The sequence below is a fragment of the Pelodiscus sinensis genome, chromosome 1, assembly GCF_052426305.1.
Source record: "Pelodiscus sinensis isolate ZL-2025 chromosome 1, ASM5242630v1, whole genome shotgun sequence".
Lineage (NCBI taxonomy): Eukaryota > Metazoa > Chordata > Testudines > Trionychidae > Pelodiscus > Pelodiscus sinensis.
Genome location: NC_143052.1, coordinates 42,934,765 through 42,958,621, shown reverse-complemented (window position 1 = coordinate 42,958,621; position 23,857 = coordinate 42,934,765). Strand labels below are relative to the sequence as shown.

General features: G+C 43.8%; 1 protein-coding gene across 1 annotated transcript in view; it reads right to left on the bottom strand.

Annotated features, from left to right (window-relative positions):
* The window catches only part of SLC13A1 (solute carrier family 13 member 1), a 54,007-nt gene that overhangs the window by 3,701 nt on the left and 26,449 nt on the right, over positions 1 to 23,857 (bottom strand). Inside the window, exons 8-14 of the mRNA XM_089779108.1 lie at positions 22,119 to 22,238; positions 14,724 to 14,822; positions 14,524 to 14,625; positions 8,075 to 8,178; positions 5,440 to 5,549; positions 1,043 to 1,204; positions 13 to 150 (exon numbers count right to left, since the gene is read on the bottom strand). Coding sequence (XP_089635234.1) covers positions 13 to 150; positions 1,043 to 1,204; positions 5,440 to 5,549; positions 8,075 to 8,178; positions 14,524 to 14,625; positions 14,724 to 14,822; positions 22,119 to 22,238 — 835 coding nt within the window. The remainder of the gene's footprint in view (positions 1 to 12; positions 151 to 1,042; positions 1,205 to 5,439; positions 5,550 to 8,074; positions 8,179 to 14,523; positions 14,626 to 14,723; positions 14,823 to 22,118; positions 22,239 to 23,857) is intronic.

Genomic DNA, 23,857 nt, shown 5'->3' with positions numbered 1-23,857 from the left:
TTGTTAACTCACCATGTCAATAACGCTCAGATGACCGTATGAAAATACAATGGCATTGGGTGGATTTGCTACAGGAAGCAGGAATGCAAATGAAGTACACAATGTAGCAGGTATCAAAACATAAAGTGGATTCACATGAATAGCTTCAGCCTGCAAGATGGTAAAGATAAAGATAAATAATAGGTTTCCAGGGACATATACCTACAAATATTTCCTTGCCACAATAATACAAGTGCATGAATGAATAACTTCAAATGCAAAGGAACAACCTTCTGAAAAGTGATAGAAATGTAGCCGTGTTAGTCTGGGGTAGTTGAAGCAAAATGCAGGACAATGTAGCACTTTAAAGACTAACAAGATGGTTTATTAGATGATGAGCTTTCGTGGGCCAGACCCACTTCCTCAGATCAAAAAATCTTTTTGATCTGAGGAAGTGGGTCTGGCCCACGAAAGCTCATCATCTAATAAACCATCTTGTTAGTCTTTAAAGTGCTACATTGTCCTGCATTTTGCTTCAACCTTCTGAAAGAACAACTTATCTGTTTATAAGTTATCTTATATGCTTATCTGTTGCTGATCCTGCAACAATTTTTTTTACTATTATCTTTGATCAGCTCCATTTTTAGACTGACGGTACCCAGGCATTGAGACTTTATTGAATGTGATTGTCACTGCCTCTTAGGGTGGTCTGTCTCAGTTTCTCCTACCTGACCCACCTTCGTTTCTCAGTCAAATTGGTTCCTGGACCCTCATCTCCATTAGGTCTATTAGTCCTTTAATTTTAGGGCTTGCAGGCTTCTTACTTTTTCTTGAAGGCAACCTGGCACAGAACTGCCACCTTTTTGCTAACCCAGATCTTTCTGTTTCCCCTTCTGCCCTTCTCTCCCCTTTATAGTAGGCTTTATTTTCTCTGTTGGAGCTGTGAGTTCCAGACTTTATGCTCAGTGTGGAGTTTGTAGACACCATTCCAAGTATACAGTGTATAGTTCTTGGCTAGAGCAATGAACATGAAGGTTAAAACAGACCTAGATCGGGTACTCACCAAAGGTGCTAGTATAGGCAAAAATATAGTGATAGTAGCTGGATTGCTGGCTACTTCGGTTACTGAGGTGACCATCAGAGATGATATTAGGATAATCAACCACATCGGCAATGATCCCAGAGGGGTTAATTTGCTTCCTATCCAAGCTGATAGTTTTGAAACCTGAATAAGGAATAGGATTATATTATTATGTCACAATTATGGAATGAAAACATTAATCAGCACAGAATTAGCAAAGTACTTTAACTCTGACTTCTGCTGTGTGGACGATGCCAAAAGCTGAAATAAGCTATTTCGACTTTAGATACACACTTGTGCAACTTATTTCAGCTTTAGCTCTGCTGTGTAGACTTGCTATATGGGAGCTCAACCTTGCAGACTAATGCTGGGAGAAATTTTTGACAAATAGTTTATTCACTAAAAAATAGAGTTTTGAGCAACCCCAATCTATTGGTGAATTTGTGTTGAGTTTATTAGATAATTTCAGCTGAGAAGCATTTACATTTTTTTGAGTTGGAGTCAGAGCTCTCCTAACTGTTAGCCCAGTGATTGCAGCACTCACTCACACTGTAGGGCCATGTTTACACTATGTGAAAGATTGACGCTGCTGTGGTTGAACTTCCGGAATAAGGGAAGCCGACAGTAGCGTTTGCTGCTATTGACCTCGTACTCTGTGGACAGCGATTTAAGTCACGTTGACTCCAGCTACGTAATTAATATAGCTGGAGTTGTGTATCTTAAGTTGATCTTCCCCTTTAGTATAGATCAGGCCTAGGAAATCCAGATTCAGTTCTCTCCATGTAATGTTGAGAAGAGATTTAAATTCAGCTCTAGCTTATACTATAAAAAGACTACCTTTGTCACTGAGCTATTCTAGGGTGGGATTCTTCACCAGTCTCTCAAGGAAGCTGTTGTACTGTCTCAGAGGGGTAGCCATGTTAGTTTATCAGGGTATGTCTACACTACAACACTAATTTGAACTAACTTAATTCAAATTAGTTCATTTGAAATAAGCTAATTCGAATTAGTGCATCTAGGCCTAAAAACTAATTTGAATTAGTGTTTTGCTAATTCGAACTAGCATGTCCACATTGAGTGGACCCTGAAACAAGGTTAAGGCTGGCCGGGAGCAGTGCCGGCAGGGCATCAGGTTAGGACTTAGAGTGTGGAGCTGCTGCCTCAGGCTAGCCGAGGGCTGTGCTTAAAGGGACCCGACTCCCACCCTGGACAGACAGTTCTCAGGATTCCCCACTTGCTTGTCTAACTCGATGAGGGACAGCAAAGCAGTCCTGTCTTGGAGTGCCCATCACAGCACTCGGCTATCAGCCCGGCTGCACTTGCTGCAAGCTGCCATCCGGGGAGGGTCAATCGGGAGGCTGTCAGGATCCAGGAGGCCCTGCAGGAGAGCTTCCACTCTGAAGAGCCCGCAGAGCCACCCCAATCCTCCCCATCGGGGGATGGTGCCCCATTCCTCCCTCACCTCCTTCCAATTACCCCTCCATAGCCCCCCTTCCTGATGTAAAAAATAAAGGACACGTGTGTTCAAAAGTAGAAACTCTCTTTATTTAACAAAACTTGGGGGGGGGATATTAACCTCTGTGGAGACTGGAAAAAGGAGGTGGGAGAGGGGAAGAGAGAGAGTGGAAGAGGGGAAGGAGAAACCTGGGAGGAGGGAGCTGGAAGGGGGAAGCCAGGGGAAGAAGGAGGAGGGGAAGCATAAAACTATGGTACGCCATATCTTCAGTATTGTGTACAGATGTGGTCTCCTCACCTCAAAAAAGATATTTTGGCCTTGGAAAGGGTTCAGAAAAGGGCAACTAAAATGATTAGGGGTTTGGAAAAGGTCCCATATGAAGAGAGGCTAAAGAGACTGGGACTTTTCAGCTTAGAAAAGAGGAGACTGAGGGGGGATATGATAGAGGTCTATAAAATCACGAGCGGTGTGGAGAGGGTGAATAAAGAAAAGTTCTTCATTAGTTCCCATAATATAAGGACTAGAGGACGCCAAATGAAATTAATGGGTAGCAGGCTTAAAACTAATAAGCGAAAGTTCTTCTTCACACAGCACATAGTCAACCTGTGGAACTCCTTGCTGCAGGAGGCTGTGAAGGCTAGAACTAGAACAGAGTTTAAAGAGAAGTTAGATAAATTCATGGTGGTTGGGTCCATGGACTGCTATTAGCCAGGAGGTAGGAATGGTGTCCCTGGCCTCTGTTTGTGGAAGGCTGGAGATGGATGGCTCGAGACAAATCACTTGGTCATTGTCTTTGGTCCATCCCCTCTGGGGTAAGTGGTGTTGGCCGCTGTCGGCAGACAGGCTACTGGGCTAGACGGACCTTTGGTCTGACCCAGTACGGCCATTCTTATGTTCTAAGCTCAGGGCTCAGGGTCGGGGCTCTCACTGGACCAACATGCAAACCTGCTCCTGGGTTCTCATGTGGCCTTTGGTGACCAAGCTGGCAGCTATCCTGCCCTAGATGGCCGCTTCCTGTGCCTAGTGCGGAGATTGTGGACATTGGAGGCCTCCTCCCAAACTTCGATGGGGTCCACTATCTCTGCACTAGACCAGGTGGGCGCCTGCCTCTTGCGGCCCCGGGCAGGCTCCTGGGAGCCGCCAGCCTGGTTCTGGGAAGAGGCGGAGGGCTGGGTGGCAGCGGGTAGCTGGCTCATGCTGTGCCAGGTACAGGGTCTGCTGGCTGGGTGCTGGCAGGCTTGCAACTGGCACAAGCACTGTAGCCAGACCGTGCTCCTTTAAGGGCTCCGGGGCCGGGAAGGGGGGCAGAAGAGTTTCCCTGGTTTGGCCCAGAGTGCCCACCAGGGCAAGCTGGGAAGGGCTAGCCTCCAGTTAGTTCGAATTAAGTGGCTACACAGCCCTTAATTCTAACTACTTAATTCGAACTAGGTGTTACTCCTCGTAGAATGAGGTTTACTTAGTTCGAATTAAGCGCTTCGCTAGTTCGATTTAAATTCGAACTAGTGGTTTGTATGTGTAGCCCCTATTAAAGTTAATTCGAACTAACGGCTGTTAGTTCAAATTAACTTTGTAGTGTAGACATACCCTAACTGACAAAACTGAAAAAACAACAAATGGTCCTGCAGCACCTTAGAGACTAACAAAAAATGTAGATAGTGTCATGAGCTTTGATGGGCACTACCCACTTCTTCATCTTCAGAAGAAATGGGTTGTGCCCACGAAAACCCATGACACTATCCTACATGTTTTGTTAGTTTCTAAGGTGCTGCGGGACCATTTGTTGTTTTTTCAGTTTTTTCTTTTCTACTGTGTACAGGCAGTCCCCAAGTTACGTGGATCCGACTTATGTCGGATCCGTACTTACAAACGGAGCTTTTCTCGCCCCGGAGGATGCGGGCGGCGGGAGCGCCCAGACGCGCCGCGGTCCCGCCGCCTGCATCCTCCGGGGCGAGAAAAGCTGCTCCGTGTCTCCCTGGTCTGCTGGTGGGGGGGGGGGAATCTGCCCCGGGCTTCCTGGAATCAGCCGCTGATCAGTTTCAGCAGCAGCTGACTTGGGAACACCTGGGGTAGAGCAGCTGGGGTGCTGCTGTTGAAACTGATCAGCGGCTGATTCCAGGAAGTCCGGGGCAGAGAAACTCTGCCTTGGGCTTCCTGTTCAGCCGCTGGTCAGTTTCAGTAGCGGCTGAATCTGGACACCAGTTTCGACTTAAGTACAAATTCAACTTAAGTACAAACCTACAGTCCCTATCTTGTACGTAACCCAGGGACTGCCTGTATTACTAATTAACTAACCAGTGGAGTAGAGCTTGAACTTGGGGCTTCCTCATCTTAGGTAAATACCCTAATATGCGCATAGCTACTGAGTTTGCTTCAAACACACTTCCTTGCCCAGCCTAGAGGTGGGAGATTAAAATTCCATCCTGCATTGTGGAGTCAGGTTATTTGTTTATATACTATTTCTAATGCAATGGAATTCTAAATCCCTGTTTGGATCCTTAAAAGCTTTGACAGTAGTACTAACAAGTGATACAAATATCCAACAGGATTAAAAGGTTTTTGAAATGCCTTTGTTGGCTGAAATATTTATATTTTTTCTCCAGTTCATAAAAAATGGTTTGGATTAACTGTGATCATTTGCATACAGTGAACTTCAGCAAGTAAGTGTCAAATTTCTGTTCACAAAGACTTAGATGCTGCTAGCTTCAGGCATATCATTCATAAAGTCTGTTAATGGAGGCTTGACTCTGTTTTTTAAGCATCCTCTCTGAATATTCTTGAATCTTGCCTGCATTTCCATGTTTTAGTCTTAATTGTTACCATGATACACTGATAAAATGACAGAATAACCTTGGCCGTGCCATTTGTTTGTTTTTCTTGGTGCATGCCATGTTCATTGTTCAGAATCTTGTAGAAACTGCATTACCTCACAGCCCTCTGCCAGTGCAAAACCTCCACCAACAAGCATCGTTATCTCCCAGGGCATGCATGACTGAAATTCCTTCCAAGTAATCAGTGGAGTGTAATCAAAAACAGCTAGAGGTGAAAAAAAAGTTTAAAAAAAATCTCAGTAAAACTTCTTTCCAGAAATACAATATTTAAAGGCAAATTTTTATCAACAAATTAGGAAGGCTTTTCTTCTGACCATTTGAACTTTCTGAAGCAGACCTGTCCTAGTTGTGAATTATCATTACGCCACTGATCTCAGTGGAGTCATGATACTTCGCACTGGCTGAAAAACTGCCCCCTTATGAAAGATAGCTCTTGGTGGGATTAATGCATCAAGATGGTTACTCTATTTAAACAGATTGCAGTGCAAGGTCTGGGCTTCACGGAGACACACAGAGTCTGATCGTATATTCCTTGTTGATATAAGAAATCCACTGATTTCATTAGGAGATCTGAGAACACACACAATTCAAGTTCTGGTCATATTCTAAGCAAACTCATTTCTAAAACAAAAGAATGGGACAAAAATAAAATCATTACTATTTGTTAATCAAGCAAACTCTAGTATCAGAGGGGTAGCCGTGTTAGTCTGAATCTGCAAAAGCGACGAGGAGTCCTGTGGCACCTTATAGACTAACTGAAGTGTAGGAGCATAAGCTTTCGTGGGCAAAGACATGCATCTGACGAAGTGGGTCTTTGCCCACGAAAGCTTATGCTCCTACACTTCAGTTAGTCTATAAGCAAACTCTAGTGTCTTATCCAAAGGTCACGGAAGTCAATAGAAGGTTTCCACTGAAGTCAATGGTCTTTGGATCATGTGCCTACTTACAGTGAACTTTTGTTGCCCTGACACTGAGTCTGTGTTCTTACTCTGAAAGCATTACCATTTAAGGCAAGGAATTAATTTCCTGCTAAGGTACTACTCAAGGGTATGTCTACACTACCACCCTAGTTCGAACTAGGGTGGTAATGTAGGCAACCGGAGTTGCAAATGAAGCCTGGGATTTGAATTTCCCGGGCTTCATTTGCATATTGCCGGGCACTGCCATTTTTAAATGTCCGCTAGTGCGGACTCCGTGCCGCGCGGCTACACACGGCATGGACTAGGTAGTTCGGACTAGGCTTCCTAGTTCCACGAGGAGTAACGGTAGTTCGGAATAGGAAGCCTAGTCTGAACTACCTAGTCCGTGCCGCGTGGCTACACGCGGCACGGAGTCCGCACTAGCGGACATTTAAAAATGGCGGCGCCCGGCAAAATGCAAATGAAGCCCGGAAAATTCAAATCCCGGGCTTCATTTGCAACTCCGGTTGCCTACATTACCACCCTATTTCGAACTAGGGTGGTAGTGTAGACATACCCCAAGTGTAAAGGTGGCAGAATTAGCCTCCTAGGGTATGTCTACACATCAAAGTTATTTTGGAATAATGGCTGTTATTCTGAAATAATTATGTGAGCGTCTACACAGCCATTCCTTTATTTCAAAATCATTTCAAAATAACGGACAGCTTATTCCGACTTCTGTAAACCTCATTCTACAAAGAATAACGCCTATTCTGAAATAGCTATTTCGGAATAAGGTGTGTGTAGATGCTCCACTGAGGCTATTTTGAAATAGACTGACACCACTGCCTCCCGGGGATCTAAATCTGCATCTATATTTGGGAAGCCTGCCTTGAAATAATTGAGGCTTCCCTGTAGTGTAGACATGCTATTTTGAAATAAGCTATTTCGGAATAACTATTTCGGAATAGCTTATTTTGAAATCGATGTGCAGTGTAGACATAGCCCTAGTGAGAAAAGTAACAAAACATAAACAAAAAACAACAACAACCCCCATCCTCCAAATCCCACACTTGTTACCTAGGAAAAATATACATATACAAATCTGATTCTCATTTATACTACAGACACTTTACATAATTCTACCAGTGTTAAAGCAAATGTAAATTTCAAGGCCCTTTTTCATTTATGCACTTTTAAAAACTTCTTTCCACTGCCAGAGCTATATAATGCTACCTTAGTATAAATGAGAAACAGGCTCACATATGCACATTTGAGTGAATCATTTTTACGAACACATGTAGCTGGTCTATGTACCATAGCAAAAATAGTATCCAAAGTAACATTCCATGTTACATGAAGTTAATCTGGATTTACACTAGTGAAACTGAACAAAATCTGGCCCAAAGAATTTTAGTAATCGAATGTACTTCTCATCACTTATCCAGCTATTTTAAATTTATTCTATTTTGGTCTTCACTTGGTTTGAACACTGAAATGAAACTGAATATCACTTTCTCTTCCTTGGTCAATTTTAGTTCCTGAGAATCAGAATACAACTCAGTGCTCTTGGGTTCCAGTTTCTAGCACTGCAGGAGTGATGTTTAAATGGGAACAAAATCTATTTCAGTTGATTCTCATGACCATTTTTCTATTTCTATCAGGTTTTGCTAACAACCACCATCCACTTTTCTTTTCATTTTAACAAAATACACTGTCCTGATTAGGCTTAAATACCTGGTAGAGTTCCTAGCCCAAACACTGAATTATATTCACAAAGGGTCAACTACAATCCCTGCTCTAGCAAAGCTCCAATGAAAATATACCCAACTGTTTTCTCCATTTGAAGTCCTAGACAAAGATTTTGCTGGAATAATGAAGAAGAGGAGACCAATTATCAAGGCAGCTGTTGAATCTGTAGCAAAACCTGGGTATCTAAAGAGAGATTAAATGTATATTAAGTAAACAAAGAATAAAGTATATATACTGCTCCAGACAAATTACAGAATAAGCATATTATAAATATGAAAGCTCTGGTCTGCCTGTGACTTTCCAATAATTTATCTAATTCTATAGAGTTTGTAAATCTGCAGTTATATGATAAATGTTCCCACTTCCTCACACACAAAGGCCAGATTCTAGGGGGTAATCTAGATGGTAGAATCTAGCAACAGAGCTAACATAACTAGTCCCATGAAGACCATTCCTGTCCAACAGGAGTCCTCTCATGATCGAGAGATGACATGGAGCCTTTTAGGACAACCTCTCCCTGCTGCCACTGTCAGAGGTATAACCACAGAGTCTGGAGTGCCCCTACGCTGTACTGATCTCTTGGTGCATTATCAGATCCTTGGAACTGTTTGCAAATGGTAAAAAGGAGAGTAACCCTTATTCTGTGCTTGTACTCCTGGGGATCAGCTCAGCACAGAGCAGGCCCAGGGTCAGAGGAACGAAAAGATGAGCTTTATGCCACCTTAATACACAAATGCTCACCCAATGTATGCTGTATGCTTCTCAGTCATAGGCAAGGATCCAGTACATTGTGTCCAATTGTGCATTTCTTACACGGCCATAACTCCCATTGAGTAGAATGAGAATTTTGCTTGAGCAAGAAGGATCCAAGCCAATGTGTTTTTAATATTTTTTTCAAAGAGCCCCTGGGATCTCCTTATTTTGGGATTGCTACGGAATATTTTTCTTTCCCGCATCATGCCACATTTCCATGTATTTTGGTCCTATCCTGGTTTAATATGTTCTAGGCATAATTTGGCCCTTAGGTTTTATATCCTGCGAGCTATTTCCTGGAATAAACCATCACTGTTTGTTACACTTCATAACATATAATCCAACAGGGCAACTTAGAGTATCCTAGATTTATTAACAGTGCTAAGTGAAACTCAGACTTTTCAATATGAAGATTGCACTGAAACTACCTGTAACCCCCCTTTTCCTCCCCGGGTTACTGGGGAGCAGGTCACACTCATAGGTGTGCCTGGGTGCCTGATGTTTTAACCCAAAAGAGATCCTGAGTACCCCAGTGGTGATGGTGTTTAGTTGGGGAAAGCCCTATCCACCCCTTTGCTGCAGTCCCTTGCTTGTAATAAACGTAAAATGGAGGTGCCTCCACCTGGCTGGCCTTGTACACACTCAGGGTATGTCTACACTACCACCCTAGTTCGAACTAGGGTGGTAGTGTAGACATACCCTCACTGGTGTGCCTTGAGAGCCTCCAGGAACGTACTCATTCCAACATAAATCTGGATCTAATTCCAGAACAACTACAAATCATATACATCTAATAGAATACTTTAAAATAAACAATCTTTACTTATCTTAACAGGGATTAACAGATTTAGCAATAAATAGCATTAACAAAACACATAACAATAATTGAAGCTTATATAGCTAACATTTGTATAACAGTGACCCCACCCCAGAGTGTGCACACCCCTGGACTCACAGTCCCAGACACTTGCTGGTATCGGCACGCTGATGTTGTAGCTGTAGTGGCGATTCGGTCCAGGCTAGACAGCAGCTCTGTCCCAGGCAGCACTTTTTCAACAAGGCTCAGAAACTTACTGCCTCATGCTGTGCCTATCAGAAGCAGCCTGCTAAATCCCAGTTCCAACAGGCATCTAGTCCCAGTCTGTAGCTGCACTCCAACAGCCCCTGCACTGGACCAATGTCCTTGGCAGCAGCCTGGCTCCCCCTTTGGTTCCAAACTCCAAGGCAGAGTCCCAAACTGCTAGGCCTCTCTTCTCCATGCACATGGAGAGAGAAGTCCTCTCCCACACAAGAGTCCTTTCTTCTTGTTTTTCCCAAGGGCTCATGGGAATTGTAGTCTGGATTGTAGCACACAGGGTCTTTTCAGAATAAAACAGAGGTCCCTTTAGTTAGGGGACTACATACCCCATAGCTGTTCTAAAACTAATTTTGTTCCACAAGGTCTCATGAAAGAAACAATACCAGCTTCCTAAGGAATGGTCCATAAAAGGCTAGGAGTGTGCTTTCAAGATATTTTTATTCTGTTGTCTGCTCCCCTAAAGAAGATTGGTTCATTTTTTTCAGACTATCATTTTTAGAAATATGTAGGACACATTAATGCTCCTGCTACTGCAATACCTTTATGGCTACAAGTACAATACTCATGTAACAATATGTTCAACTTTCCCATTGGAATCACCAGTCCCTAATAGAGCCAAAGTCTCAACTCCCTGCTGAAACTGCAATGTACAAAACTAAGTCTAAAGGGGTCTATAAGGGTGCGTCTACACTGCACTGTTATTTTGAGATAACTAGTGTTATTTAGAAATAACAATGCGAGCATCTACACAGCCATTCCATTATTTCAAAATAATTTTGAAATGACGGACAGCTTATTCGAAATCTGTAAACCTCATTCTATGAGGAATAATGCCTATTCTGAAATAGCTATTTTGAAATAAGGTGTGTGTAGATGCTCCACTGCTGCTATTTCAAAAGAGCCCCTCACCAGGGCCATTCTAAGCTATTCCTCCCCAGAACCTTCTGGGGCTCTAAACTGAGATAGCATGTCTACATTAAGGAAGCTCTGTAGACGTGCTATTTCAAAACAAGCTATTTTGGAATAACTATTCTGGAATAGCTTATTTTGAAATAAGTGTGCAGTGTGGATGTACTCTAAGAATAAGAATATAACTGCTCACTTTTTATGGAAATTACTATATAATCAATTAACCATAAGTAAAAGCATACCCAATAGCAGAACATTTTGTTTCTTATGCTTTGATTATAAAGCTGTACAGGCTTTGTATTTCCATGTGTTGGGTCAGCCATCATGCAATACAAGATAATTTAGGCCAATGTAAAATGGCACATGTTTGCATTCCATTCCAAATGAAAACATTAGACATCCACAAGTAACACACCTTTGTAGTGCCTGTAAATTGTATAGTTACTGTAAGAACATTCCATTCAGTCTCTTAATACCAGATATTTTGATAAACAATAAACAGAGAACATAACAGAGCAGGTTGTGCATTGAAATAATCTCTGCTAACAAGACTCACCTTTAAATGTTGATAACAGTTGCTTTTTTTAAGTATCACAGGATACTTATTAAGTGGTGCCACATGAACAATAAATGCTATTTTAAAGCACAGAGGCATGTTCAAGTCAGTCTGATTGCTTGATTGGCCGATTGCGTGATTAGCCCAGCAGTTTTAAATCTTCTTTAAAAAGATGTTGCTTCATACAAGAACAAAATAAGAAGCTCTTCCATTGTTGCTGGGGAGAGTAGGTTCATGTATTTACTTATTTATTTATTTTGCATTTTTGATGTTGTTTGAAGAAACATGTTTCAAAAATAAAAACAATTATACAACTCCAGGATGCTTTACATTGATCAGTAGAAACTGATCTTTGGGTGTCACAAAATTATTCTATTTAGCACTTTACTTCCTCAAAGAGCTGTGACTGTTAACCAGTTATTCCTTGTGACACCCACTCTTCCCCCCACCCTGTGTATGTTTTGGGAAAGCAGTTGACTCTGTGTATGTGTGCACGTGCATGTGTATAGATAATTAGGAGAGAACATGTGTATGTGCTGCCCATCTGAGATAGAGATATAGATCTGGGAGTCATTATAGATAGTACTTAAAGCTAGTAAAGTGAATGAAGTTGCCCAAGGACTGGCTATAAAGAGGCAAATGGGGCCAAGGACAGCCTCCCTGGAGGCACGGCAACAGACAGCAGAAGAGCAGAAGAGGAGAAGGAACTATAAGAGGATATGCCTTACCTTAAGCCAAGCCTTGGTGGCATCCACACAGCAGGAGGCCTATGGAAGCAAATGCTCCCATTGGCTTCCCTTACTCCTTACTGAATTCAGAGTACCGGATGCCAGCCTGGACTGCCCTCAGCATTCGATTTACGGAACTATACTAGACCTGCTAAATCGAACATCAGAAGATCGACCTCCAGAGTATCAATCTTCTGGTAAGTATAGATGTGCCCTTAGGGTGGTAAGACTAGAACCCAGAAGAGATGAGAGACTCATAAGCTGGAGGAGGAGAAAAGCAGATGAAAAGGAATAAGTCAACACTGGATATGCATGATATAAACATGACTGTTTTAGAGAAGTACAAAAAAGCTGAGAATGGATGAAAGGATGGAGTTGCATGTGGAAACCCTGGATTCAAAGGATAAGAGTGAAGTAGAACAGGGAGTGAAGTAGAACAGAGTCTAAAGAGCATCAGAGCAATGGGAGATAAAGGGTTCTGGGACATTTTACTGTAGGTCACCAGATGGATTCCTTCCAAGCCCAGAAATAATTAAAAGAGGCACTATTTGGTGGCTACATTATGGTCTGCATGAACTTACTGATATTTATTATTTTATGACACAAAATTATGCAAGTTGCTTCACAGGAAAACTCCAGAAGGACACATCCTTGCCATAAGACCTTAGAATCTAAATGGTAGATATAACAGGCAAAAAGAAAAACAAGGTGGTTAATTCCCTTCTAGTCACAGGGAAGAAAGGAAAGGGGGACAAAGCAGCTGGGGGGAATTCTTAATGGATTATAGATTGTTGTAATAAGCCATAGACATGGAGCCATCTCATCCATTGGATGGTTCAGGGCATTTGCCAGAGGATCTAGAGGGGGACGTGGTGCCCACAGTTACTGGGGTCTGGCACCTACAGCAGGGACCAGGCCTGCCCCTACAATCATGAGCAGTAGCAGGAGCTGTGAGAAGCGAAACAACCCATTCCACCATCTCCCAGTTGGGTCGCTCAGCTTCACCACTGTGGTGAGAAGTGAAGCAGCCCACCCCAAATGTGCTCTGCTCCTCTGAGCATCACGGCTGGGAGCTGGGCCAGCAGTGGGCAGAGGCTGGGCCACTGCACTTCTTACAGCTGTGGTGAGTGCAGTAGGGGCACCTGCTGCCAGTCCCAAGGCCCTCCACTAATCGCTGGGCCACATCACTCGGAGGGAGGACTTGGAGGAAGCTCTGCAATGAGGGTGGGGAGGAGATGGAGAAGTGGTGGGGCTTGGGGCAGTTTTCCCACCTCTCTAGAATCCTGCATAGACAACACCTTCCCTAATTGGAGGAGCATTAACAGTCCACTTCTCCTTGAATGGTCCCTTGAAGTATGTGTTAACCTTTTTTTCAGTTGTGCCATCCTGTGGTCTGGGCTCCATTACATACCTGTATTGGTATAACTACATCAATCAGAGGTGTGAAAATCCATACCTTGGGTAGTTATACTGACCTAACCCACCCCCAGCTCTATATGTAGACATCACTAAGTTGATAGGAAAGCTTCTACTAATGACACGGCTACCACCTCTTAGGGAGGTGGCCTATCTATGCCAATGCGAGAAAATCATCTGCATAGGAGCATCTTCACCAAAGTGTCACAGGGGTACAAAGTAATTTAAGTGTATACCTGCCCTGAGTTAGTTACCAAGTGTGAGGAAGAGCACCGTGTAAGCTTGAAAGTTTGTCTCTCTCACTGATAGAAGTTGGTCCAATGAAATATTAACTCACCCACCTTGACTCTCTAATATCAGTGCTAAAAGAACACTGCAAACAGGCAAAAAGGAAGGGAAAGATGAGAAAGGGGTTATGGACATGTGATTATGTGGCTATTCCATTTAGATAAAACCAGTAATGATGGTTCAAGCTGGTTGTTTTCTGTTGCAACTGAAACAAGGTGGTGCTTTCAATGGAATTGAATTGAGACAATGTGGTTGTCTAAATTACATCTGGCACCACTATTTGGAGATTCAGCAGAGAGACTAAGGACATAGAAATTGAAATACCTTTTCCACCTGGAGGCGTTTCCAATGTGGAGACACATTGCAGTGGATGGAAACAGTCTGGAGAACTTTGATGAATGTGTTTGGTTTGATCATCTCACAAACCACAAGTCCCTCTCTCCATTCAAATCCATCTAAAAACTCATTTCTCCGCAATGATGACAAGCCGCAAGTTAATGTAAATACAGCACATTTTCAATATACTCAAAAGAGCCACCACAATATGACCATTTATAACTAATCTCAATTCCCTGATAACTACATAATCCCCACCCGCATCCATCCCTACTTGTCTGTTGTTCTCATTCATTGGGCATGTCTAAAATTAGACTTAAATGTCCACTATTACCTTGAATTTATTCTATAAAAATAAAGCATTTTAACACTATTACATTTTAAAGTTCACTTTAAATCTAAGAGAAAATGAAAACTATTAAATACAGTTCAGTCATTGTCAGTATTTCAGCTGTTTTACTTACTGAGGAAAAAGAGAAGACCATCCAGGGATGAATCCAGGTTCTCTGGTAAACCATAAGAGGGCCATTAAAATGAACAGGACAAGGGTAATGATTTCTGGGTAGCTGCAGCAAAAGCACAGTTTGTTAGTGTCTGGTTTTCTTACATTTAAAGGTGCGTTTGCTTTCTTTGAAATCGCCTAGTGCTTTGCAGTCTGCGTTACCTGATTGGTCCAAGCTTTGTGTACTCCTCCTTAATCACTTGTGCTGAGACCTGTTCTCTTGTGGACTTTTCCTTGCCACATTGGAACATTTCTTTGAAACTGGAAGATAAGTCAATAATAATGGAGTGTTACCTGTACAATATAGTCACAGATGCCAAGCTTTCTGAGTAATTGTACCAATTTACTAGGCTAAGATTTCAGTTCTACCAGCCAGTGCTCACAATCTCCCATTTAATTGTGCATACTCTGAACTTTATAATACTGATTTGGAGTAACCCGAGCATGCTGGAATCTACCCACATGAATGGGAGACTGGCAGAGGCAGCAGCAAAATATGACCCAATATTCAGGCTCACATATCATTAAAATAGCAGAGGCAACTTATATCACTGGTTTCTCTAGGGATGCAGCATGATCTAATGCAGTGTTCTTCATTGCAAGGCCTGGGAGCTGGTGGCAGCTCCCATAGACCCTAAGTCCAGCTCCAGTTCTCTTTTAGCTGTACAAATTGGTTGTAGGCTATAAATAGCTGGGCAGCAGCTCTAAAGGACCACACGGCATGAACCTGGAGATGGGAAGGGGGAAGCAGGAACTGAGAAGGGGAGCAAGTTGGGGCTTGCAAGGCTGCTGTGTGCCTTTCCCCAGGCTCTGGAGCTCCCTGATTCCAGAGTAGAAAGAGAGAAGCCCCTTCCCCTGGAGCTCCATGCTGGCTGCCAGCAGGGGTAGAGAAAGCCTCTCCCCCCATAGCCTTACTAGGATTGTGGCAACAGAAGAAGAAGAAGGAACAGTCACACTTTCACTCATCCCATTTTTTAAAATAAGCTTTGCATTATTCTGCTCTTTAAAAATGTACTTGCATAAATGCCTTTTTAATTCCATATATTTTCCCTAGTTAATATTTTATAAAAGGAGTATTATTTTATTGTCCAAGTAGACTTTGTTTTAGTTCCACAAGTGGCTCTATAACATTACATCATTAAGGAGTAGAAAGCAATGTGTTAATTTAGTATTTGATGTGGGTCTCACATTGAAGGGATTTTTCCCCCAAAATTGTTTGTTTTGAAGAGTGTCAAAATAGTAAAGCGCACTGGTCTAGTGACTAAGGCATAGGACTGGAAAATGAAGAACTCTGAGATCGATTTCTCTGATGTCCTGTACCTGTAAATGTTTGAGCCCTCTGCCCTCTGCAGTACAAAGCCTTTTTTGTGTGTTAGCTTCAATTTTGCAAGCACTCCAGACAACTGTTTTTCTATCCACTCTCTCTGTGTCTGTGGTGCTCTCCTTCTTGCTGGGTCCAAAAATCTAACACTGACAATGCAGGATTTATACCCCAAGAACATCCAGTGCTCTTGTACCTGAACAACAAGGGCTTGTCTACACTACAGAGAAGAACAAAGGTGCTGCAGTCAATCTTCCAGAGTTCAGATTAGTGGGACTAGTGAAGACATGCTGATTTGAACTGAGAGGGTGCCCCCCTCAATGTTGATAGTCCTGCTCCTAGGAGGAGTAAGGGAAGTTGATAGGAGAATGTGCCCTTGTGTCGACCTCCAGCTGTGTGGACAGCGCCAAAATGCGATTGAAAATACTTCAACCCCAGTTACGTAATTAACATAGCTGGAGTTGCATACCTTAAGTGGACTTTCTTCTTTAGCACAGACCAGGCCCAAGAGAAAAGAGTAAGCAGATAGTACTGTAAAAGGGGGACAGAGTTCACTAGAGTCACAAGGTGACAACAGGAGAGGAGTAAAATGGCATCTTTTATGGGCAATGTTGGTGACTATGAATGGTGTCTGCGCACCTCAGCCATTTTGAACAATTTGTAACCTGCAACATCATTCCTGATGAACAAAGAATTTCAACCTTGCTCACGGTGATGGGTCTGAAGGCATATGGACTGCTGTGTCTCCAACCGTACCCAGATCTGCCTCAAATAATGTAAATATTCCAGCAATGCAGGAATATTTTTCTCCTATTCTATCGACAATAGCTGAATGATAGTGGTTCCATCAGTGACATCAGGGAAGTGGAGAATCAGTAGCACAATTTGTTGCCGATCTCAAGAAATTGCCAGAGCAGTGTTAGTTTGGAAAAATGTTAAGTGATGACCTGCATGACCAGCATGACCAGTTAGTCTCTGGTCATACAGAATGACCACATTGGAATGAAGTTATTGACTGCAACAGAGATTCCATTCAGAATGACTGTTGCTGTAGCAGTTGCAATGGAAGCCACAGAGTAGGATTCTCTGCAATTTAGTGTGCACTGAAAAATTCATCTCATTAATCTGCAAGACAGAGGACTACAGAAACATAAAGAATTTCCATGTGGCAGTTTGCACTAACTTGTGGGATACACCAGGTCATTTTCAGAAGAAAGCACACATCACCATGACCTGTTGCATAGTTCAACAATCAGTGGGGGTATGTCTACACTACCCCGCTAGTTCGAACTAGCGGGGTAATGTATGCATACCGAACTTGCTAATGAAGCCCGGGATTTGAATTTCCCGGGCTTCATTAGCATAAAGTCGGCGCCGCCATTTTTAAAAGCCGGCTAGTGCGAACCCTGTGCCGCGCGGCTACACGCGGCACGGGCTAGATAGTTCGAACTAGCTAGCCATTCCGAACTATCTGTACGCCTCGTGCTGCGCGGCACGGGGTTCGCACTAGCCGGCTTTTAAAAATGGCGGCGCCGGCTTTATGCTAATGAAGCCCGGGAAATTCAAATCCCGGGCTTCATTAGCAAGTTCGGTATGCATACATTACCCCGCTAGTTCGAACTAGTGTAGTGTAGACATACCCTAACAGAGTAACCATATACAAAAGACACCTGTAAGAAAGGATAGAAGTTGAGAATTCATAATGTGGAAAAAGACAAGAGCTCTAGTGACACTGAGCAAGACTGTATGTGTTATCAGAAGACTAAGTCACAGATTATATCTGGCTCACACCCTTGATTAAAGAGGTTCCTAAAAGACTTGAGCTTGAGGCCGGGGAGATGCCATCTCATTGATTTCTGAAATCTCCTACAACCAGACTTTGTCACAAGTTCTGCAAGAAGGAGTCTCTATACAGGCAGTCCCCAAGTTACGCGGATCCGACTTATGTCGGATCCGCAGTTACAACGGGGCCGTTCCTCTCCCTGGTCTCCAGCAGACCAGGGAGAGGAAGCAAAGCGGCGGAACACGTGGGCAGCGGACAGGGCTGTCCGCTGCCCACGCGCTCCCAGGCTTGGCTCTGCTTTGCCCCCCCCCCCCCCGTCCCCCTGATCTGCAGACCAGGGGGACGGGGGAGGGGGCGCAAAGCAGAGCCAAGCAGAGCCAAGCCGCGGAGCGCGCGATCAGCTGGCAGCGCGCTCCGCGGCTTGGCTCTGCTTTGCCCCCCCCCTCCCCCTGGTCTGCAGACCAGGGGGGGGGGGGCAAAGCAGAGCCAAGCCACGGAGCGCGCGGTCAGCTGACAGCTGTAAGCTGGCCGCGTCCTCCGCGGCTTGGCTCTGCTTTGCCCCCTGCATCTCCCTGGTCTGCAGACCAGGGGGACGGGGGGGCAAAGCAGAGCAAAGCCGCGGAGCACGCGGGCAGCGGACAGCCCAGACGCGTCTGGGCTGTCCGCTGCCCGCGTGTTCCGCCGCTTTCCTCCCCGTCCCCCTGGTCTGCAGACCAGGGGGACGGGGAGCAAAGCAGAGCAAAGCCACGGAGCCCGAGGGCAGCAGGACAGCCACGGCGCGTCTGGGCTGTCCCGCTGCCCCCGTGCTCCGCGGCTTTGCTCCGGACACCTGTGGTACAGCAGCTGGGGCGCTGCCAGTTGGTCCCGTAGCGCCGCTCTGGGCGCTACTGAACCAACCGGGCAGCACCCCAGCTGTTCTGCCCCAGGCGTCCTGATTCAGCCACTGCTGGTCAGATTCAGCAGCGGCTGAATCAAGACGCCTGGGGCAGAGCAGCTTGGGTGCTGCTGGGTTGGTCCAGTAGCGCCGAGGAGTGGCGGCGCTACTGGACCAACCCAGCAGCACCCCAGCTGCTCTGCCCCAGGCGTCCCCAAGTCAGCCGCTGCTGAAACTGACCAGTGGCTGACTACAGGAAGCTCCTGCCCCGGGCTTCCTGTAATCAGCCACTGATCAGTTTCAGCAGCAGCTGACTTGGGGATGCCTGGGGTTCTTAAGTTGAATCTGTATGTAAGTCAGAACTGGCGTCTAGATTCAGCCGCTGTTGAAACTGATCAGTTTCAGCAGCGGCTGAATCTGGACGCCAGTTCCGACTTACATACAGATTCAACTTAAGAACAAACCTACAGTCCCTATCTTGTACGTAACCTGGGGACTGCCTGTAGTTTTGAAATGTTAGTCCTATAAGGGATAGTCTGGGTAAAAGTTCAACTAGATAGACTATCTGTTGTTTTACCTTATATGTGATGGAACATAATTATCCACCTTATTGAGCAAGTCTTGAGTTGAGAAGCTCAAGGCAAACCAAAGCCATAGACATTACAAAACACCTCAAAATCTTCAAGAAATAATGGACAGACACTTCAAAGATTTGGAAACAGCTTGGACAGAGCAATGTGTCAGTGAGGCTCACTGTTAAAGTCTAGCAGCCAGCCATAATATTGGAACCCCAGTTATATTTATGCTCTTAAGCCTCTGGCAGAAGCTGATTGGTACTGTTCAGTGAACACTGACATCTTTTAGTCTGGTTCACACTGTGATCGGGCTATATCTTTTGTACCAGTGTTCAAGAAGGAAGGCTCAGTCCAAATTTGTGAAGATCTCAAAGTAATGCTGATTCCAGTTTTATAGACATACCAGTATCCTCGTACTGAAAAGTTGTTTGCTGTACTTAGTGGTGGACAATGTTTCAGTAAATTGGATTTGCTCAGTGTATACCAATCAAATGACGATTGATCCATACCTTTTGGTATTACATTGGCACCTGCTCCTCACCATTCTTTTGAAGTTGGAGACTATATGTAGATTTGCAACAACAGTTGTGGAGTGAAATAGGTACCTGGAGAACTCACAAAATGCACAGGACCTGTTTTGTTCATGGTAGAACTATCCAATGTTATTTTATGGAAATAGCAGGGACCAGTTTGAGTGCTGATGAGTACTAGAATCCAGAGATGATCCTTTAATTGGACCTATTTCTCTTGCAACTCTTACTTGCAATGACTTGTTGGGAAAACATTTGATCACTGATCCAATTGATTCCATACTAGATGCAGTTGATTCCTTACCACCAACTGTTCCTGTTGTTCACAACACTTCTGCACCACCATCACCACATTGTCCCAAGAGAGAGCAAAAACTAGTTGTGCCCTTGAACTTACAAACAGATTAGTTACGGAGTTCCTATTCCAGGGCAGAATAATCTCTTGCATTTCAAGTGTCTGCTGTAGTCCACTCACTTTTTAACTTAGTTCAGTTATGTAGTGTTTATTTTTAGCCATGTAAAGGATAATGTATGTGTGTTTTGAAAGTTTTTACAATAGATGGACAAAAAGCGAGGACCTGTCCCTTTAAAAGTTTAAGCACTCTCCCTTCCCTAGTGCAAAGCCTCACTTTTATGTTAGTTTCAGTTTTGCAGCTTGAACATTAAAGCCCCCACATCTGAAATCTGTGGTTCAGTCAGTTCACTGTTTGTCTGTGTCTGTCTCCTTCTCTGCTAAGTCCAAATCTAATCATACCCAGTTCTGTCAGTAGGCTAAGGTGTGATCATAGGCAAGACACTTTATTTCTCTCTCTCTTTGTCCCACTCCACTCTTTGTTATTCTATTTAGATTATAAATTACTTGAGGCAGGCTCGGTATCTTGCTATGTTCCTATGTAGAACCCAGCACAAATAGGGTACTGCTATCTAAGAAATTATATTAATAACAACAAGCCCATGAAACTGAAGTATGGGTGTGTCTACCAATACATATGCATAGCTCCAAGTCACCTCATGTCAGGACACAAGAAAGACATGTTTTAGACAATCATTATTAAGACAGAACAGTATTATTCATCATAGTATTTATGTCAAAAAGAAAAAAGATCTTAAAAACCACATTAGTTTATTTGCCCACAAAGGGGGCTTTTTCACAAAGGAACAAACGAGGCACAACATATCCATCTAATTAAGGGAAGTCATCCGTGGCTTTGCCAAATCAGAGTCTCTCCTCTTAATTCACTGCTTTCTTTTCTAATGGGAAAGTTTTTAGTTTGCAGCTAGCCAGCACATTGATCAGAGTGTTCTGTAACACCTCTCACAGCGGGCAAGATTAGCAAGTTTGGTTCTCAGTTCACACACTTGAGGTGAGCCACTCCACAGAGCTAATGAACACTGTCAAAAGGGCCTTGAAAAATGAAATGTTAAAATTTCAAATTGTCAGTGGAGTGAGAAGAAAACTTAAGATGCGTCTATTTAAGATTAAGTACAGAGAATCTAATTTTCCACTGTCTGCACCATAGGCAGCCATTTACATCTATGGAAAGCAAAGGCTGCGTGGGAATAATTTTACACTAAATTAGCTTGAATTCATTTTTCACTCTTTTGAACACCTATTTCATACAGCTGTAAATAAGTATTCAGGGTGCAACACAGTGGAGAGTTCGGCTCTAAGACTATCGTTATTCAAAACTTGAAGCACAGTGGTGGGGTGAAGTAAACCCACCACCCAAGAATACAAAGGAATTACTGTGAATAGGAATCATTGTATTTTTTCTTTAAATATAATATAAAAAATTGCTCATCGAGTTTATTAGATAAATATTGTTCAAAAATAGGATCCAATAGTGAAGTCAGCCACAAAACGACCGTTAATTTAAATAACAAGATTTGGGTCACAAACTGTAAAATCTGCATTTATAATGGAGATTGCCTATCTCCTAGAACTGGAAGGGACCTTGCAATGTCATTGAGTCCAGTCCCCTGCCTTTGCAGCAGGACCAAGTACCATCCCTGATGAATTTTTGCCCCAAAATGGCCTCTGCAAGGATTAAACTCACAACCCTGGGTTTAGCAGGCCAATGCTCAAACCACTAAGCTATCCCTCCCCCCTTCTGTCATATACTTTCTAATAATGATGTGTGTATATTCTATAGAATTGTGCAATATATTTTACAAAATGGATCCTTGAATAAGTTTTCCTGGGGGAAAGAGGGGTGGGGTCCTGTTAGATAATCTAGAGACTAGTAGTGTGACTAATAATGTGAATTCCCATAATGACTAGTAGTGTGAATTCCCTGCATTTCCAGAGAACTCATTTGTACTCTTTGGCAATTAAAAGACAATAATTTTTCACCGTTCTATATTAGAAATAAATGCGCATGAGATATAGATATGATGTACTATATGATCTGTTATAGGATATCTCATGCATTATTAACCTGTAATTTAATTAATTGCTTTTAACATTTACTCACTTGAAACCAAGGAAAAGCCATTGGAGCCAGACCCAGGAGAGCAGCATAATGATAATAGTGATGGGGATGCAAAGTATAAACCAGGATCCAAAATTGATGCACTGGCAATCTGGGTAGCGTCTGAATGAAAATAAAATAGACTTAGGTTAGGTATTGCACAAGGAACCAAGCCATAGAAGAAGTATCACTAGTGTCTGCCACATCAGAAATACTCAGGGAAGGCTGCTGCTTTCAGCTGTTTCCAGTAGAGCAGGAGACTTCAGCCAGAGGCTGTCAATGGCCTGCTCTGACCTCACTATCCCATCTCATTTCATGATGATGATAGCCATTAAAGTAATGCGCTGCTTGTACCTCTGCATCCAACCCTCATGTCATGCACACTAAATATGAGAGCAGCCACTGAAGACCCCGTTGCTCCCTGGGTTAAAAGGAGTAAGAATCTAATCTGGGATAAAGGAGAAGGAGGTTCCTCATGGCTGTGGGTGATGATGGTGGTGGAGGAGGAAGAGCCATTAGGACTCTGGGGAAGTGGAGGAGGAGAAGAGCCTTCCTCTGAGAAAGGGTAGTGATGGGGGACTTTAGGCCTCTACGATGAACAATTAAGATGGGAAGGCAAGGATTGCAGAGAAAATGGCCAATGCACATTTAGTATCAACTAGGGGGCTGTGCCCCCTGCTTGCTATGCTTACCAAGCCCCCTCTCTTTGGGGGTAGGCAGCTCTGGCTCTCCCCCTGGTCACTCAGGAGGGCCAGGGCTGGGGTCACACTAGCCCCGGTCTCTCGCTCCTCCCTCCAACTGCTGGGAAGGGCCAGGGCCGGGGGAGGGCCAGTCCCAATCTCTTTCTCCCTTCACCCTAACCACTGGGGAGAGCCAGGCCAATGCTGGGGCAGTTATAGCTCTCCCTCTGTCCACTGGGTTGGGGAGGGCCTGGGCTGAGGGGAAGCCAACCCCCGCTCTTCCTTCTGGTCACTGGGGAGGGCCGGGCTGAGGCTGTGGCAGCTATGGGTTTCTCCCTGGCCACTGGGGAGGGGAGGACTGGGCTGGGGCATCCCAGCTCTCCACATGGCCCCTGGGAAGGACCAGGCTGGCAGTAGGTGGGGCTTAGTTCCAGTGGACACAGAGTGACGTGATGATGTCACTCTGTCATCATGCAGGAATTTTTTTTATATATATATATAGAGAGAGAGAGATGATAATGCCTCATAAAACATCCAAAAACATTTGCTGGGTTGGAGCCTCTGGGGAAAATAGGTGACGCTCATGATCTGATTGGGGCCCTATTTTATCTGAGTTCTCCATGCAGATTTTCAGGTAAAAGGGACACCCAGCCTGTAGACATATAAGGAAAGTAAAATTATGGTGGGATTTTCTGGAAGACAAGGAGATGGAGAGAAACTTGGGAAAGGGGTAAAACAGCAAATGTTTTTTTAAATCTTTTCCCTTGTGAACAACATTTTTTGCCCCCTCAAGTTCTATCTACAGAACCTTTGACTCCATATAGAGCAGACTGTGCACTACAGGGGCAGTTTCTTGTTACGAGGGTGAGAGGGAAAGGACATTAGAAAATTCAGTCAGAGGCTATAACAATTCTTTACACTTGAATCTGCTGTATTCCAATCATTTTAAAGGAAAGCCTCTGGTAATGTTAAAATTGGTCTTTGGGGCAGGAAACATTATCTATAGTGCTGTGCAAATTTAGAGGACCATGTCTTTTTAATTATAATTTTAATTTCATTTCA